At 43.0% G+C, this 19375-nt stretch overlaps 1 protein-coding gene across 2 annotated transcripts in view; it reads right to left on the bottom strand.

Moving 5' to 3' along the window:
• PTCHD4 (patched domain containing 4) overlaps positions 1–19375 on the bottom strand; it is an 81290-nt gene that overhangs the window by 43970 nt on the left and 17945 nt on the right. For both annotated transcript variants that reach the window (XM_042883560.1, XM_042883559.1), the window contains exon 2: positions 13606–14086. In XM_042883560.1, the coding sequence (XP_042739494.1) occupies positions 13606–14086 (481 nt within the window). The remainder of the gene's footprint in view (positions 1–13605; positions 14087–19375) is intronic.

Below are 19375 nucleotides of genomic sequence, written 5' to 3'. Positions count from 1 at the left end.
GATTTAATGGATTTATGAACACTTCATGGGCTCTTTGCTGGGACTTCACCCAAAGCACAAGGTAGTAACCACTGGATGAGTTCGTGAAAGAGAAACAGTGGGACCAGTGTGCAGCTGGAAGTAACTGGGAAATAGGTGATAATGAAAGAGGTTGTTAAGACTTGATTTGAAAGAGTCCCTGTGAGGTGCCACCTCATGCACTCCTGCCTTTGTATGAACTCAAGCAAAGTGTGAGCCGTGTGAATACTGATATGCTTCCCATACTTCTGGGGGTGCTGGTCAGATGTGAGTACAAATACATGTAGGCTTAGAAGAACTCTCCAGATCAGAGTCACAGCTGTGCTGAAAAGATTAAAAACTGAAGAAATGCCACACCAGGACAACAATAAAATAAAGAGCTTAGAAACCTCTGTCCATATCCAGTTGGAGCTTGGGCTAACCAATATGGCTGCATTAAGAAGAAATGTTTTATGAGTGATTTTGGAGTTTTGTTAAGTTGGTTGTAAGGGAGAGTCTTTAAAAATACTCTAAATAACAGAATGTTTTCCTTATAAAAGCCTTGCAAAATAAAAAGTGCCTAACACAGCAATACAAACATAAGGACACTCTGCATGAATACTTGCAGCAGTCTGGTGAGTCAAGACAATTATCCAAAGTTCCCCAAAGGAGGCCATAAAGTAGGAACAGTTAAGAAGATGAAAATTTAGGATGAATGTAGGCAAGGCAGTGATTCATTACACATATGGGAGACAAAACTGCTGCCCCTCTATAACTGAAACTTCATAGGTTCTAAGACTAGATAAAACTATTACGGCAAAGATCTGCAGCCTATCGTTTTTGTATCAAGATCAGTGGTTGAGACATTGCTTGCTCCTAAAAGAATGCTGTAAGATACAGAAACAGCCTTGTTATAACAGAAACCTTGAAAAGTGGCTGTGTAGGACACGGAGTGGAGGAGCACTGCCACAGGGCAATAGGATGTGGGGCACAGCCTGGAACTGCAGACGTTGGGCTGCAAAGAGCTCCCAGCTGCAAGTAAAAGGAATGCAGACCTGGGGCCGGAGGGAACTGTGCTTGGGGTAACCACGAGAAGGCAGAAATAGTGTCTTAGACATGGAAGGGCAACATATCAGGTAAAGTGGGGTGCAGTGGGAACTGCAGATCCCTGGAGAAAGCACAGAGTTGTACAAGTGTGTTAGCAAACACATAAAAACAAGACCAGTGGGATCACAGAAGTAGGAGGAAGACATAAGAATCACCTCAGCCAGTGACAGACCCCAGCGTCCCTGTCTGGTTTTGGTACGTAATCAAGGAAGTGATAAACAGTGCCATATGGATTTCACATTCTCACCACCTGCTTGCAGGAGATTGTGGAGATCAGCTCAGCAACAGATACTGCGCACAACACAAATCTACATGTGATCAAGTGAGTCAAAACCAGAATGCCAATTAGCATCTTGCTAACACTGCTCACTGAACTGCTGCCCCTTTCCTCTGCCTCCTCCAACAGGTTTGCAATGTCACCCTCCCGTGCAGCACTCTGGGAGTTCCCTCCCAGCGCACTCTGCCACGATGCCTTTGGTTTTGCTTTCGGGGATGCAATTCCTCATCTCTCACATGTGAATGCCATCTTTGTTTCACTCAGCTGTGATGGAGCACATGTCAGCACAAAGAGACGTGCCTGATGATGCTCCTGTGGTGTGTTCGCGTTGTCTCTGCCAAAACTCGCCTTATCGGAGAATGCTGCTGCTATTGATTTCCTTTGCTCTGCAGATCGTGGGGAAGGTATTGCATAGCATAAAAGAAATGCCTTTTGGCCTGATTAATAATGTCCTCACAGGAGCTAGAGTGCACAATTATAAATTAATATTTCACGATTACATTTAATAGAAGCTAAGATGATTGAATGTCATACAAACACACGAATGTACCAAAAAGCTGTGCAGAATGAATCAAATTGCCATTAATTGAAAATACCACAGTAGTGCTGCACAGTTTCTTTTCATATGTAGAGTTTTAGATCCGTTTTTGAGAAAAATAAGGTTTATCTGATAAGGCCAGTAATATCCCAGTAATTGTTGTCAGTAATGTCACAGGGGTGATATCTGCACCATTTACAAACCCATTTCATGTCATAACAATTACTGATTTTTCCAGATGTATCTTAGATCAAAGGGTTAAAACTTACCATTCCTGTTGTTTTATTTAATATTAAGATTTTAGGACACGAAATTGTTGGATTCTTTTAAATTAAATCCTTTATATATTATATGTGTCACCTTCTTTCCTGTAATTTTGCAGTTTAGAAAGCAAAAACAACTCTTGGAAGTGTTTAATTCTTCATTTCCTCATACACTGTTTATATTGTCTTCCACTTTGTCATTATTTCCTTTTTCTCCCAGTCTAGGAGAAAGAAAATTAAAAAAAAAATCTTGGCACTGTGGCTTTGAGCAGATTCATCTTTCTCTAAGCAGTTAAGTCTTCAAGAGAATACTTCTTCTTTATGAACTTCACATTCCCAAAAATATTTGAGTTTGACTTCTCAAGGAGTTTGCAGAGAACATGGATTCTATTTTCACTAAAAGTTCAAACCCACATGCAGTGTTCTCACATGGCACATTTAAGCTGAGTGTACTTCACCACTCGTATGGGGGAGAGGGTTATAAAATTGTGACTTATGTGGGGAAGATCCCTATGGAAGAACTGTTTCCTACATCTTCCAGTGCAAGAACTCAGCTCATCAGTGACAATAACCATTGAAATGACAAACTCAAAGACGCAATGCTTTACAGAGCTAAGTTGAACTTGTGGATGTTACAAGTTTACGTGGCAAAAAAAGCAACAAAATCCTAGGATGAAAATCTGCTGGGAGCTGTCAGCAGCAGAGTTATTATCTGTGGCTCCTTGAAGCAGAGGAGCGCTATAGGAACTGTGTGCTTGCCCTGTCTTGCTGTTTTGTTCAGAGTTACTAGCCATCTCCAGAAGTAAGATGTTCAGCTAGGGGAGTCTGTGGCCTGGCCTGACAGTCATTCTTAGATTCTATGTCTGTCCTTACTACAGGAGAAATTACCCTTGAGTTTAGAGCAGATACCCAAATTTTACAATGGGACGATAATAATTCTCTGAGCATTAGATCTAAGAAGACGTTGTAAGATGAAGATTTTCCAATCACAAGAAGCTGGATTCAGTGAGCTAGAGCTGCCTTTGAGTTTCACTCATTATGCCATCTATCAAATTCAGTAGACAAATTTTATCAGCTTGAGACGTGTCTTATTTGTTTTGTCATGCAAGGTTAAAACAAGTGATCTCCATGGGAGAATCACGAGATCATCCCTAACAAATTCAGAGTAACTGTTGAGTGATAAGAAACTTCCAATTTATTCAAGTAGTCAATGCGCTACCGAGCCAGATACCATGAAGACAAATCCGTGGAAGAATGTGACATGTAAGTGAAAAATCTCTGTTTTTCAACTGTTTTTGAGATGTATTCATTTTCTGTGTTAATGCCAGGCCAAGCAATGATATCTAAGAATGAAAAAAACTTGCAGTGTGTTATTGTAAAAATGCAATAAAGGCCTTAGTTGTGTTAGTGACTAATGAAACTAAAGATACTCCTTTATTTCCAAATAAACTTTGAATAAGGTCAAAGAAATGTTGATTAGTAGCTAAAATAAAAAGGTATTGTAGAAAATGTATTTTTTGATGTGTGTTTGGTGACAGCGTCAGGTCCCAGGGAGGTGGAATGCAAACATGACAGAATTGGTGAAAGAGGCCACAAAAGCCAAGCTAAGGTCTCCCAAAACACCGAAAATACTCTCAAAGCTGACAAAACTTGTAAGCAAAAGTCTCAGGTGGATGAAGTTTTAACGGTTTTAATGTGAAAGCTGAATCATGACTGTGGAATATACGATTACATTTTGGTGGTGGCGGTACTTTGATACCGCAAGTCTGGAAAGGGGATGAATATTTTTGCCTTTTTCTTTTTGTCTGATGTTTTCTATGAGTGTATGGATGGTGTCTGGATGAGGTGCTGCGAGGTATGGCTTAGTAGCTTAGTGGGTAGTAATGGTGATTTGGAGGATGGTTGGACTGGAGGATCTTGTAGGTCCTCCCCACCCTGTGATTCTATGATTCGATGATTTTGTGCATCTGAGTTCAGTTGTCTCACTTGTCTCTCCATGACCGCCCATTACTTTTGTACCTCCCAACAATTTCAAAAATTGTGGCAGAGGATAAGAGATTTTAATCATAATAAGTTTCTACTTTTTTAAGTAGTCTGAAAAGAGATCCTATTACTTTCCCCTCAGGGAAGGAATAAGTAGATTAGAGGCCAAAACCCAATCAGGAGAGATCTTTTGAGACTTCCTCCATTGGTCACGTTGTTCAGAGTTTGAATTCAAATAACCTAAGGAAGAGGTAGCACATGCAGCTATGATTAGGAAAGCCTTCTCTCCCTCAGTATCCCACCATGGTTATTCATTTAAAAGCTGCCTAATGGCTCTGGAGGCAGAGACCCTGAAAGCCCAGAGAAGGGACGGCAGAAGGCACAGAGAAAAGGACTAGGTCAGCCCAGCAGTTCTTGATCCTCAAAGCTGTACCTCGAGGCTGCCTGGCAGCGCCAGGGGCAATCAGTTTTTGTCTGATATAATCTCACTAGTGCCAACACCACGCTTTCTGGCTGTGCTTTCATCAAGCAGCTCTCCTCTGGGATCTTCTTTCAGCTGCTCCCACAAGAAGGCTGTGCGCTGGAATGGTTTTGGTTTTGCTCTTTCTGTAGTTGCATTTTTTACTGTGGTATCTACTCTAAGCACACAAAGCCTTTTTGCCCCCAGGGCTCTGAGACCACTTTTAGAAGGTTTAAACTGCCTCAGCTGAAAACTCCATGCCAGCTTGTTTTAAATGTTACTGTGGCAGGACGGAAAGTTTCAGTGCTCTGCACTTGGTATGCACAACACCCCTCTGCATTCTTCTCCTTTAACACTGCATCCTCCCTCCAGGATAATAGTTTCTCCAAAGCAATAATAAATCTATCAACAAGACATGTAAAGAAACAGAAAAATTCACCTGTCGGGGTTTGGCAGGGCGTGCAGCAATCTGCTCCTTGGTGCTCCTCAAGCAATGCAAGTGCTCCCTCTAGTAGGTTATGCCTACGGTTCCCAAATTTATGTGAAGTTCATCAAATGATACAGTGCTAATTGTGCCGTGCTGGCAAAATCATTTTCTCCATACACAGCAACTGAGTTCAAATGCAAGATGAGATACAGCACTTAAAATCTCAGTGTTTAAATGTGAGTTGGGAAGTGTAGGTTGGGTTTGTCCAAATGCATATCAGGCTGTAAGGAAAAGCTTCTGTGCACTGGGCTTTAGGAGCAGAGTATGAGCAAAAGATTCCCAGCTGCTGAAATACTGCAGCTGACTGCAGGACAGCGTGATGACCACGTGGCAGGATGCAGTTACCTGCTCTCAGGGAAGACTGATTTAGATACTGCCAAGCCATAAAATATTCTCATTGCATTCTCCAGTGAAATACAGCCATGTCTGAATGAATGTGGCAGCCGCTGGCAGTGCTGCACAGAGCACCACCTGCATGGTGTCGTGAGCCTGGTGGTGTTCACCACTCAGCCTCACAGCAGGGGGAATCTAAATGCAATTATTCACCCTGAAATTTGGCCAAGACACTGATGACAGTATGCCCATTCTAGTAGAACCACAATTAAAGGGCATTTCTAGTGATCCAAAACTGCAAAACCTGAGGTTTTTGTCTCATCCACTTGGTACTACAAGCATTCCCGTGCTGACAGCCATCTCTGGTACCACACTCAGGACCATGTTGAGCATCTGAAGCACATCCCTCCTCTGAGCATTTAGCCACGTGTATGGAGCACTGCCTGCTTCAGCACACCTAGCAAGGTGAGCAATGTGGAGCATCCCATCTTCTCCGTATGCCTCTGTCTGAAGGCCAGTGACACCGAATCATGCCAATGTTACAGCAGGTAGCTGCTGTACATCGTCTGCTCTGTTATTTGGTTAGGGTCACAGAAGCCTGGCTTCATCCTTCTCTGTGTCCTGTACCTGACTCTTCAGGGGAAGACGATCAGACAGAAGATAGCAACTATGGGAAAATTTTGCACAAGTGATGTTTCCCTGTGACTGGCTTTGAACTGTGCTTTTCAACTTGGTTGTTAATTCGTATTGTTCTTCCTTAGCAGCGACTTTGAGTGCTGCATTACTATTCAAAATAACAAAGGTGCTGCAGCCAGCTGTGTAATATTCCAATCCTTTCTGAGTTAGGCTGAATTTGGGCCACAGCCGTGCCTTGCAGCAGTGAGTTCCAGGGGCTGATTGTGCACAAAAGATATTTCTGGAGAAGGTCAGTGCTCTTGCTGCCCTTTGTTTTCACTTAAAAACTGGAGGTACAACTTCATGCTTCCCTGTGTGCCTATGGAGAGCAGACAGTGTGCTTGATAGAGCACAGGATCGTTGTTTGCTCCTTCGGGCAGCACAGCCCATCCTTCATGCCCAGCAGGGAAGAAAGGACAATGTAAGGTTTCATCTTTCCTCTACACACCAAAGAGCACAGGATATATCCTTCTGAAGCTCATCCTGTCCCACTTCTGCTCTTTCCTGCAGACCCACTATGCTCCAGCAGAGATCAGAAACCATCACAGAGTTCACAAGAAAGCAGGAGCTACTGTAAGATACCCAGGAAATAAAAATCTGGTATGAAATTATATCCATGCTGAAATAAGAATGGCCCCGCATATAAAATACCCTCTATGAAAAATTACACTGCATGGTTTGGCCGGACAGACTCTGAAATTATAGGCGTAAACTACAGCAAGGAAAATATTAAGAAATACCTTTACAAATGTATAGCTATTTAAGCACTGGAACAAGCTGTCGAGGCCAGTTATGGAATTGCTACCAGTGATGCTATTCAAGGCTGTATCTGACATTGCCCTATTAGGGATGATACACATAGAGCTAAATCATTTCTGCCATGATGCAGCTCCTTTCCAGCCCAAATGAACCAAATGTAAATGCGACGTGCATCGATACATGCTAAGTACAAGGAATGAAACTCCTGCTAAATGAGATCAACGGGCAGAAAAGGTCCATCCAATAGAGAACCTTAAAGAACCCATTTGCAGGAATGAGCATTGCCACGAAAAGGTAGAAAAATGAAAGCAAGAGGTGTTCAGACAAATGTGGGAGGCATCTGAAAAGGAAGCATCCCTTACAATCTGAACAGAGTTTGTATATTAAGATTACTAAACATACATTTTCAACTGTAATAGAAAAACATTCCCTTCAGCCTTTGACACTGTAACTCAAAACATGCTCTCTTCCTTTACCAAGCTACTTTTTCAGAGAACTTGCAGAAATGCTTGCAGCAAATTGGAAGCAATTCCATTTTGGTAGATTGTTACCAGGCTGTCAGCTGTGGACAGAGAGCTGTGGATGTTGTTTTGATAAAAGATATTTCTTTTTTAAAGAGAGAGACAACAGCATTTGGAGTCTGCATCTTAGACAAGTCGGGTTAGTGCAGTTCACACTGGCATCAATAGGAAGAAGAGTTTAGCTGTCTGTTCTCAAGGAAGAAACCCATACAGAGGATCCAGTAGCAATGCACTGTGGTTGGGCCATGTCCAAGGTCAAATGTTTTAACTTGAGCTGAGCCTCAGAGGATCTGACCAGCAGACCTGCTGGACTGGGGCAATTCTCCTAAGGGGTGATGAGTTTTTGAATTGATAAGAGGAAAAGAGACTCTTCCCTAAGTTTCTATAAAAAAAAAAAAGTCTGCCATCTGTAATGAATTGAAGTCCATTGATACATGCATGCTATGTGTCTGCACGTGATAATATACACACAGCTTGTATCTTATACAATCATAGAATCGTAAAATGATGGAATGGCTCAGGTTGGAGGGGTTCTGACAACCCCCATCGCCCTCCCCTTGCCATGGGCTGGGTGCCCCCAGCTCAGTCTGCCCAAGGGCCCATCCTTGGACCCAGGGATGGACACCACAGCTCTGGGCAGTGCCAGCGCCTCACCGCCCTCTGAGTGAAGGATTTCCTCTGAATGTCTGACATAAATCTCACCTTTTGGTGTAAAACCATTCCCCCTTGTCCAATAACTATCTTCCCATGTAAGTAACATGAGGGGTTGAAGTATAAGCATTCAATCTGGTTTTTATAAATGGACCACTCAAAAAAATAACTCAGCTCACCTCAAATATCTCCTAAAGGATAAACCAAATAACTTTGGAATCACCAATTTCTCTCCACTGACTAGGAAAGAAACTGAGAATGTGTCACTTCAGTTAAGGGAGGAACGTATGGGACATCCAAAAAGGGGATTTAAAACTTTGTTTTATCCTCCTCTTTTTTTCCTTTCTGCTTTCCCGTGTTGTTCTTCCTCTCATCTCCAACTTCAGGAATCAAGAATGGACATTTTCTAATTAAGGACAAGGTATTTGAAATCCTTGATTGATTTGCTAGGTGGGTGGGGACATGCACTTCTGTAAGACAAAATTTGCTGGTTTATAAGACGTGGAGTGGTGAGACTAACTGTAGTGCTCTCTGCTCTAAGGAGTCATTATCCTGCTCCTTACACAGGCAGGAGATGATCAGACGATGGCATGAAATTCACATGCAGTTTGTTTTACTGCTGAATCAAAAGACAAAACCAGATTCACTCCTGAAATATTATTTCTAAGTTGCAGCTGTAATCAGAAAATCCAATGATTAAAGCAAGGGTTAGAAATGCTGTGGTCCTTCCATAGAGATAACATGTACTTTGGCCCTCACGCTTGTCCCATCACATCTCAAAAAGCACTTTCCTCATTTGTGCTACGCCCACTTTTGCTGTCATTCCCCATGAATTACCCCTAAGGGTTATACCATCACATCTCACATTTACTCAAAGGTGATCATCAGCCCTGACTGTAACAACTGCTATAGTCATTCTCTGAAAGAGGCTAGATGACTCCTGCCTGAAATATTGGTGACTGCCTGGAGCCCTGCCTGCTGCTGCCTTGTTCCCTCCTTCCATGTGAGTTTCTCAGTCAGGGAAGGGAATCCCTGGGAATTATAGCAGAGAATATTTGCTCAGGGCCACGATTTAGCAGAGGGTGGTGAGAGTTAGGGTAGGATGGTTGGGTTGTGTTGGGACTTGATGATCTTTAAGGTCTTTTCCTACCTGAGCTATTCTATCATTTTATGAAGTCTGCATCATAGCTACAATCTATGCTTGTCATTTTGAGTTCTCACATTGGAATAATGTTATGGCTGGAGACAGGTAATCTACTGCTTTCTGTAGAGTTTGTTCCTCTTTACTACCTTGCCAGTTTATTAGCAGTACAGTCATTGCTATTAGTTGTAGAAACAGTGTTACAAGGTGTTGTAAGGTTGTTCAGCTTAATGCCTTCTACAGATTCAATGAAAAACTCTTCCTGTGAAGATCTTAAAGCCTTCACAGTCTGGATTACAAAGGGCAGGAGATATTTCTTATATTCAATCACCATGAATTCAGCCAAGAAATGCATTAACTTTTTAAAGAAAAAAATGTATTTACACTCTATTGCATCATAGCTACATTTTTTTAAGGTAAAATTTCCACTAAGATATATGGTGAGGCACTTAACTGAGTGGCCAAACATAATTATGTGTAAAATGAAATAACTGATATACCTGCATTTAAAAACACACAGTGAGACCCTCAGCTGAGTTTAATCATTATCTCCATGATGGTATCAGTGTGGTTTCTGTGCATTTAAAAGAAAATCATGGGCGCAATAATATCTCAATTATGTAGTTAACCTTCTGGTTATATTAATTAGTGATGATTAGACAAGGGGAACCATAATTATTTCATGCACATAACAACCCTGTGAAATTGTATTGTGTATCTGAACACAAAAGGCAATGTGAGCGCCTCACCTGGTGCATTTCTCAGGTCTCTCCAAAGAGCCGTGACTCAACCAGCAGTGTAGGCACTGTGCTGGAGAGACTGGTTTTCCTGAGGCATAGAGGAAACGGTATCAGGAAGGAGGACTCAGAGCCAGTAGAGCTCCCTAACACTGTCCTCTTGTCTTATTTAAGGCTTAAGTTTCTCACCAGGAAGAACAAAGCAAAGCCAATCTCAGCTTCTATCCCAGTATCTCTGAGATAAGTCTGAGATACCTCACAAGTAAAACCTCAATAGGTAGTTAATGGCATGAGGAAAGAGTCTCCAGTTCCACAGTGGGAGGTTTAGATTGGGTGTTAAGAATTTCTTTGTAAAGTGAATGGTCAAGAAGAAGGAAGAGCTTCCTGGGGATCTATTGGAGTTACCATCCCTGGAGGCAGTTAGGAGATGTGTGGAAGTGGCATTAAGGGATGCCGTTTAATGATGGGACTTGTAGGTCAGGTTAATGGTTGTATTTGTTGGTATTGAAGGTCTTTCCAACCCACATGATCCTATGGTTCTATTCCTGCCATCCAGATGGCAGCATCTTGCTCTGCTTTAGAAGAACAAGTGTAGATGAACAACACAGAATTTCCATTATAATTTGTCCCTTAAGGGTGAATGTCAAAAACATTTTAAAGGAAAAAAATAAAAACTTCAATTGATCATTTTACAAATGTCAGATTGAGTCTTTCTAAAGCTGCCAGCACTCAGGTATGTGTGTATTCTGGTTTGCACTGCCAGCTGCTTAGTGGCTGTATTCCAGGTTGTTATTATTATCATTATCAGTATCATAAGTAGCTTGGCTTTGAAAGCCTGACTTGTAAATCTGACATTCGTAAGTCTGGGAAAGTTTACAAACTTTTTCATCTAGATTCACAGATTAATTATTTGATGTATTCTTTTAATTCTGTGGTCCTATCAGCATTGGACTCTGGTACAACATGGACTATAGTTATGTATTGTTCTGTAGAATTTATAGCTCTGGAGTCTTCAATGGATCTTCTCTAAGCTATCAGATCACTTCACAGTAAAGCAGGTTAGTAGAAAACTCTATCTCATAGGGAACCAATTTCTGTGAGACCTTGGGCACGCCATGGCCTGTGCAAGATGTCACTACCTGGCATTGATTCACAGGACCACAGGCACATGTATCTTTGCAGGATGTAATGCTGTAGGACTTTGATAAGCTGTACATCCCATATTTTAGTTGATCAAACTCTTCCCTAATATTTTCTAACAGCAATTGGTAAGCAGCTCTTTCCTAATACATTTCCAATTCAGTCTGGCTTTCAGAATGAAATTTCTGTAGAAAGTTTCTTAAGTGTATTCTTTTTCAACTTGAAGTTTGTTCAATATAATGCTATAGAAGCAATTCTTGCAAATAATTCATTTCAAGAGACTTGTTTTTCTTTTGCTCTTGGCAGTGGTTTTGACAAGAGTGACAGCACAAAACACAACAGAAAGTTGTAAACATTATTTTTTCTTTAGACAGAGAGCTCCTAAATTTCCACCTAAATGGGAAACCAAGCCACTCTGCTTTCATAAGCTCTGGTCCTTACCTAATCCAAGGGTTGCAGCGCATGCACGAATTAAGCATAATGCTGCTGCTATTCCAGCCAGTGCACTTGGGTGTAGGGGTGCTGATGCTTTTGAGGTATGTCAGTAGGATGGGGCTGGGTTGTTTCCTGTTGTGCCGGGAATGTGATCCTGGGCAGTGTGCTCCAGGTGACCCAGCTTGAAGCACAGGACTTGGACTGGATGATCCCAAATGATGCCTTCCAACCTTAACCATTCCATGGTTCTGGCATTCTGTGAGGTCAAGAGCTTTGCCTGCAGGCTCTGCTTGGTGCTACACAGGAGTGACAACCTGAGGGCCTGTCAAGCAAAGATCCCCAGATTATGCGTCCTGATCACCACAGCCATCTGAAGAGCCACCAGCAGAAGAATAAATACCTGAAGGAAGGTGCTTTTCATTACCTCACAATTCTTTTTTGGCCTTCAGTTCTATTTACAGCATGAGCAAGGCAGCACCAACTGACACACAACTCCTGACACCAACAAAAAGCTTGCCGTGTTCTGATAATGAGCATGAGTCTTCCCTTTGCCACCATCCACCTTTTCCCCTTCCTGGCACATTAATCTCTTTTTTCTAACTTCACTCAGGTCAGAAACTGGGAACAGACAGAGCAGAATCAGGCCCCTTCTCCAGTCTTGAAGACAGTAAACACGATCCAGATCAATTCATACTCCATAAACTCCATTTTCCCCAAAACCCCAAGTTGCATTCAAGTCACACCATCTCAGCAAACCACCAAAATTTGCCTTGTTCTTCCCTTTTGCAGCTGGGCTACTGGTCATCCACTGCATTCTGCTCCCTCCTGCCTTAGCCGGCTGCATCTACGTTGGGCGCAGCACAGAAGGCAGCAGCCTGTGCTGCTGGTGGGGACAGGGATGCGTTAAATGATGAAGGAAGCGGCAGAAGGTGAGGGATGCACGTACCTGCAGGGCTTTTCTTTAGAGAAAGAGCAAGAGTAGGTTTTTTTAGATAGTGAGCATTTTAAGAAAAATATAGGATGCTCCAAACCTTGACTCCATCTTTGCATGCTTAGTTACCTCTCAGTGCAGCAGAGGGCTGTTCTTGGGTGCTACAGGTATGAACTGACTTTCAAAGTGAACTGAAAAGAAGCAGAGTTAATTCCCACAGATAAGATTCTCTGACACCCAAAAGCCAGCAGGAGGCTTGGAGTTATTGCTGTCTCTGCTGGGACTCAGCACAGAGCCATAAGGGAGCTTCAGCCTCGCGGTGTGGAGCACCCCTTGCACACATGGCTGTGATTGCACTGAGCACTGCTGCCTCAGTGAGCCATCTGCTACACGCTGCTCTGCTTGCCAGCGTCCCTTCCTTGCAAACTCATTAACCACACAGATGCGCTCAATGTGCTGGAACAGAAATGAGAATGGGAGTAATGAGAACAATTCTCCTGCTAAAAGAACTGCTTTCTACATCTGTTCTTTGACTGCACCTTCCCCTGCCCGGGTGCAGCACAGAGGAAATCTCTGCAACTGATCTCCAACTTCACAAATGGAGGGATTATGCACTACAGATACTGACAGCTTTGCTCACAGCCTGGCAAACACCACAGCTTTCATCTTCTCTCCGCAATAAAGTCCATAAATCTTATTCACACACCAGCCCATTCCCCTCTGCCCCTCAGAGCTGGAAGAGAAACCTTCCTTGGGAAGGATGCTGAAATCTTTCCTCCTCCTTGTCCTCCCATTTTAACCGACCCTTTTGGCCAGCCTCCCATCAAAGTCAGGTCAACACGCATCCGCTTGCTGTGCTGAGCTGACTAGTTTTCAATAACAATTTCTCCTTTGTTTTGTAACCGAGATCAATAAAACTGCCCCTCTCTCATATTGGCCAAGATTCCAGCAACGTCATTCGCTCCTTATTGTTGCTACTGCTTCATTCTATTTCCCTCCCCCCTCCCCCTCCCCTTTTTTTTTTTTTGGCAAGGCACAGATCAATTTAACAAGATGAAAACGACTTAGAGTTTCACTCAAGGTAAAATCTGCACTTTATAACCCAGGATGTAATTTACAATCCTGTCATTAAGCTCTGTTAATCCTATTATTATGAAGATAAATAATTACCCATAGCGAAGAAAGGGATTCCCAACAGAGTAGAATTATATTTTCCATCAGTAATGAAAAATATCCCTGCCGCAGTGACACTGGAAATACAGATAGTGAGTACTCCCAAGAGTCCCAGGAAAGGTTTGCTACGCAGGCAGTCCTTCATGGAGCTCGAGAGGGTAGCAGTCAGGAGGATCAGCATCAGGCTCACCAAAATCTTGCCCCTGGCCAAGAGACTGGTCTGGTGGAAGTCCTTCCAGAGGCTGAAGGACGCCAGCGAGTAGAGCTGCAGATCTTGGTGATCCAGCTGCATCTTGTGCATCAGTTTACAGAATTCACTCTCCCACTTCTCCCCAATGAGGTCCTGGGTGACAGAGCCATACGTTTGGAGGTAGTAAGTGATTTGGATGGCTCTGGCTGATTTGACTCTCTGGTCCTTGCTGTTGGGCACTTCCATGACCCCTCCAAGCTGGTGGCCAATAAAACTGCTCCTTCCATCCTGGGAGGGAAAGTAAAAAGATGAGCATGTGGTTATCCTGCGCAAGAGGTATCACAGCGATACTGATTGGCTCTGCCTTTCTGTCACAGATAGGCTGAGAGCTTGACACAAAGGCCGCTGCATTCAATAGGAGCCATGCCTTTCACTTCAGTGGGCTTTTGGTCACGTCCCTGTGCCTGCCACATCTCTCTCTTTGTTTCTCACTCATTACATTCTCACTTGCAATTCTGTGCTGCAGTTCAGGGACTGCCCAGATATTCACTGCAGTCCCAGATGCTCGGGGACCAAAATGTTGCATGCAAGCTCCTCACCCCAAGGGAGAAAATCATTTTTCCACATTTTAACTGTGACAGAAAACAACAGAAGTTTGCTGTAAGGATCAGTTTCTGGAAGACTCGCTATTTCCTGACACTCAGAAAACTGTCTCAACAAGTTGGAAATGTACAGAAAATGAGGCCGCAGGTCCTCAGTACAGATGAAAATGTAGGTGGATCCACAAGGTTTGATGGTTACTCTGTCTTTAAAACAACATCATTAAAATCAGACTTTGAACTGCTTGTTTGAGATTTCACGGATTTCTGTTGGAGATACAGAAGTAGAAAGGACCTTAATCCTCGACTTAGCTGTAATTATATACATACATCTTTCAAGAATATAAAACATACCTGGTCTTACTTATTTCAATGCATGCTAGGACATAAAGACTCCATGACAATCAATGAAGGACACGTGAGGTGTACACAGAATCAGCCCCCATCTATTTGCCAGATCAGACCATTCTTTTGTTGACCTGTCTGATCCCATTTAATTTTTTTTTTTTGTCTCTTTGTTTGCTTTTTTTTTTTTTTTTTTTTTTTTTGGTTAGGTTTTTTTGTTGTTGTTGTTTTGGTTTGGTTTGGTTTTGAAACAATAAGATTTGTTAGCCACTGGTTATTCTAGTTCCATAGAATAACTGTGATCTGCCCCTTTCAATCAGGGGAAACTCATGTGGATTTAAACTATCAAACCTCATTGCAAACCGAGGAAGAGAACCCAGTAGATTGGATAAAAATGTCCTAACACAAGTAGTCTTTTTGAGCAAAATAACCCAAAAGCCAGGGATTAAATGCCTGCTGCGCACCAAATAACAACATTTCATGGTTTTTCCCCCTCCTAATTGGATTAAAAGTTCTCAGTTTACTTTTGTACTTAATGCAAATATGTCTAAAATTCTCAAAATATGCCCAACATCATGCAGCAGTGAGGTCATGTGAGACAATACTCTGCCTAGATGCAATTGGGAAAAATGGGAATGAGCTTCAACTTGGGAAATGCTCCACCCTACACACATGGAAGGAACCACCTGCAACCCCAGAAGCGCCTGGGGAAGGTGTCAAACATTGACCAAGCCCTACATTAACCATTTCTAGAGACAGCTTCCTCTCAATGCTGTGTTTTCCATCCCAAGGAAGAAGCAATGAAGCACGGTACCAGGTTTCATGAAACACAGTTGTGGTACATCTGCTCACAGAGCCCATAAATATCAGAAACTGAGAGACACTGCTCAAACTGCACAACAAACCCACCTCATCTTGTCTCTGGTACACAAGGAGGCAGTTCTCCCCCTGAATTTCCTGACTACGCCTGCTTGAAGGCAGGAGCTTATGCTGCTTCCAGCATGTGCCCAGGGAACACGACAAAGTGCTTTTCAGAAGTCCATTTTTTTCCTATTCCCAGTTGTTATTTCCTATTGAAATAATGGCTTCTGGCGAGGTATTCTGGCACCAGCCAACAGACAAGGTGATTTGCAGTCTGATGCCAGCTTCTCAAATCACCTGAAGCCTCATTAAAATCATCATCTAGGCAGAAGCTGCTGGTTGGAGGGGCAGCTGGTGCTCTTCAGGATCAAAAAATCCTCCTCTCTGCCTTTATCGTACTAGAAACCTATTTTAATTCATTATTCCTACTTTCTTTTTTCCTAAGGAGAGTCACACCAACACTCTCACTCACAAAGGGTTTCTTCCCGAGCTGGCAGTTCAGGCTTGAGCAATGCAGTCCCTGCTACCATCGGATGCAGCTCCACAGCTGAAAATCCCCTTTGGCACCGCTTAGAAATTTTAGGAAGAAATGCCATATTTCCTCAGCATATATGCAGTGTTGACATTCAGATGATTTCAGCCACTGCAGGATACCTCAGCAGCACAGTTCCCACCTCAGACAACGGGCTGCAAGTCAGATCTCATTGATTGGCTATGCAGTACGCACCACAAGGTTATGGGAAACAGTGCTGACCATCTGCCTTCCTCTGTGCAAAAAGCACCCAGTGACGGCAGTGCTTCGAAAGAGGCATCAGAGCAGGCACCAATAAATCACATTCTGCTGTATCTCCCACGAGGCAGAAGCTAACGGCTATTTGTTACACTGATGTGCAGTAGGGCACCTGGCTCCTGTGGCAGCAAAATAGAGAGTTTCAGAGGGAGCTGAGGAAATCACAGATGCTGAGTTGCTTTGAGGTCATTTTGCCCATCTCCTTCCCTCCGAAGGTGTCCTACGTGAGTGTTTTGCCTTTGATACTTTTATAGCGTGTAGACACGTGTCTGCCACCGTAGCACTTGGAGAACAGACCCTTTTCTAACACAGCTCACATGCTGGCTTTCTCTAAAGCTCCTAGAGAAATAAAGGTTTGGACAGCTCTGACACATCAATGGTGACAAGCCCAGCAAGAAATAAAGGTGTGAAAATATACTGTCACTCATTCTATTTTGCAGATAGGGACTGAAGTACAGGAAAATGATGATCTAGGACGGGCACCGTAACCTTTGCAGGATCCCCAAGGGCAGACACACAGGAAAGCAGACACCACAAATAGAGCACTAATGATGCTTATTGGCTGTAGAACATTTTACATCCTTGTACTTCCAGATCAGCTGCAAAACAACATAACTGTCTTCAGCAAGGTCATAGCACGACTGGAGCCTGAATTTCAGGTTCCCCGTGTGTCTTCATTTTCTTTCATTTTATTTATTTACGTATTTTTATGTCTAATGTCTCTCTTCTTCCAGAAGGTAAAAAAGACCATGGTGATGGCAGACAATTCTTTTCAGATCTGAGCGTGTTTAAAAATGGTATAAAATTTAAATGACTTGCTAAGACATGCAATATTTGGCCCTTCAACAGGGCCAAGCAGTGGTCTTTGCTTCAGTGGAGGCTAATGGCTTTGCTCACTCCCTTCTATCTTTCTGGATAGCCTGAAGCTATTTGATAGGATTTTACAGGTTGAAAACAGCTGCTACTACTGAGCGAGGTATCTTTTATGAGTGTTAACACAGGCACAGACCTCCTGTAAATTCAGCCCAGAGGGCACCAGCTATGGTCCCTTCCTACTAAATTGCAATGCGACCCTTTTCCCAGACTCCCATCCCTGATCCTACATGATCTTTGCCCACTGTTGTGCCCATCCTGCGCAAAACATCTGCCTGAAGGACAGTGACCTCCACCAGCTTCTCTCTTCCAGGGAAAAATGGGAGATATCAGGTATTTTTAAGTGGTGAAAACAGTGTGATTTCCTCTCACCACCCTGCTTAGTGGAGCCAGGCCTGGAAAAAGATTCAAAACTTGTTCCAGATTCCCAGTGAGGAGGAGAGCAGTCCTCGTGCCCTGCTGCTGGGTCACTCCCATTCTCAGCACCTTCACAGTGCCTTGGGCAGCCAGGGTCTCACTGTACTTATTTTTTTTCTGCTTTAACTGGTACCTCTAATCAGATGGAGTGATAGATAATTACCAAGCTGCTTTATAGCAGACATGATTCTTAAGGACACAATTTGTTGGTGGACTTGAGAGTGTTATGCTGACTCCAACGTAAATAAATCTGTGACTGTGATTCAGAGTAATGCTAGAATAGACCATGCAAGTTAAACTCTGTTTGACCTCGAAATCTAAAAAATACTCTACAGAAGGCAGCCAGAGTCATCTGTTGAAGCATACTGTGTGATAAACTTCCTAATGAGATCAGTGCAGCGGTTGCTTGCCATGATAGGGACATTCCTACTCCACCATAGGAAGTATTATGCCAGAACCCACGCAGGTAAGGATGACGTTGGTTACTGTAGTTCAACTAAGGTTTTCCAAGTAGAACAAAAACAAACAATAGAACACCAACAACATAAAGAAAAACACATAATCTTTCCTTTGAAATACGATTTAAGATATTGGGTTGCTTCTCTAAACTTACTGTCAAGCCTTGGAGGCAGTATTTTTGCCTTCACCAAATGGATTTCTCTGTCTCTGCCCCTATTATGGTCATCTGTGCAGACCTTGTATGAGCTGATCTCAGTTGTAAAGCCACCGATTGCCACCAATTCCTGGAGCATTCCAGTGTAGCCATTTTCCTGCTGTGAGCTGTGACAGTGCTGTTGCACAACAACGTGACTGCTGCTGTGCTTGTCTCTGAGTGCTGCTCTTCCAAACAACTGCAGACACAGTGTTCAGAACCAGCCATCCCCAAAGGCAGCAGATGGGAGGAACATCCACACCCCAGCTGAGTGGGGGCAGGAGTGCAGCGATGGCCACGTTGGCTCAGCAAAAACAAAATGTAGCGGAATGATGATAAGATATCCAGGAAACAATCCTGCAGGTCTCTATGACAGTATTTACAGTCATTCAGAAACCGTGACATTCAGCTCATTAGTTAGTCAACCAGATTAATTCTGTAAGCATGGGGACGAGGCTGGCACATACAGAGGAGTACCCACGCCATTCCAAGGTTTGAGTTGAAAACAAACTTTCCCTCTGCAGGTCTCTCTCCATTTCCTGTAGAGCCACAAGCTAAGAAGCCAGCAGTGGACAAAGCACCTTAACTGATCCGTACTGTCATCCCTGGTGTGATTTTAGGAGCATGACATGTACCCAAATGACCACCAGGAATCCCGCACCTCTCTCTGATGGGTCTGGGCTCGTGTTCCTTTCTTTTACTGTTTTGGGTTTTCTAGCTTTCAGTCATCATTTGGAAAGAGACAAGAACAGGAGAAAAGTAAAAAGTAAAAGTTGGATGTTGGACATGGTTTAGTAGGAGCTATTGGGAATAGGTGAACGGTTGGACTGGGTGATCTTTTAGGTCTTTTCCAACCTTAGTGATTCTATGATTCTATGATTCTAAGTGTATTTCAAGAGATTGATGTATCCTAGGATTAATAACAGAGAATGAGAATCCTAACCCAGATCCTTTCAAGTAAATCAGATTATGGATGAATTCATACGGGTGTAATGGCAAAACATGATTGCTATTAGAGATTTCATCTTTTATGTGCAGGA

Source organism: Lagopus leucura, unplaced genomic scaffold, assembly GCF_019238085.1.
Source record: "Lagopus leucura isolate 7727_CA_CO unplaced genomic scaffold, USGS_WTPT01 Super-Scaffold_100038, whole genome shotgun sequence".
NCBI lineage: Eukaryota > Metazoa > Chordata > Aves > Galliformes > Phasianidae > Lagopus > Lagopus leucura.
The sequence above is the reverse complement of the archived record's forward strand: the minus strand, read 5'-3'. Positions and strand labels throughout refer to the sequence as shown.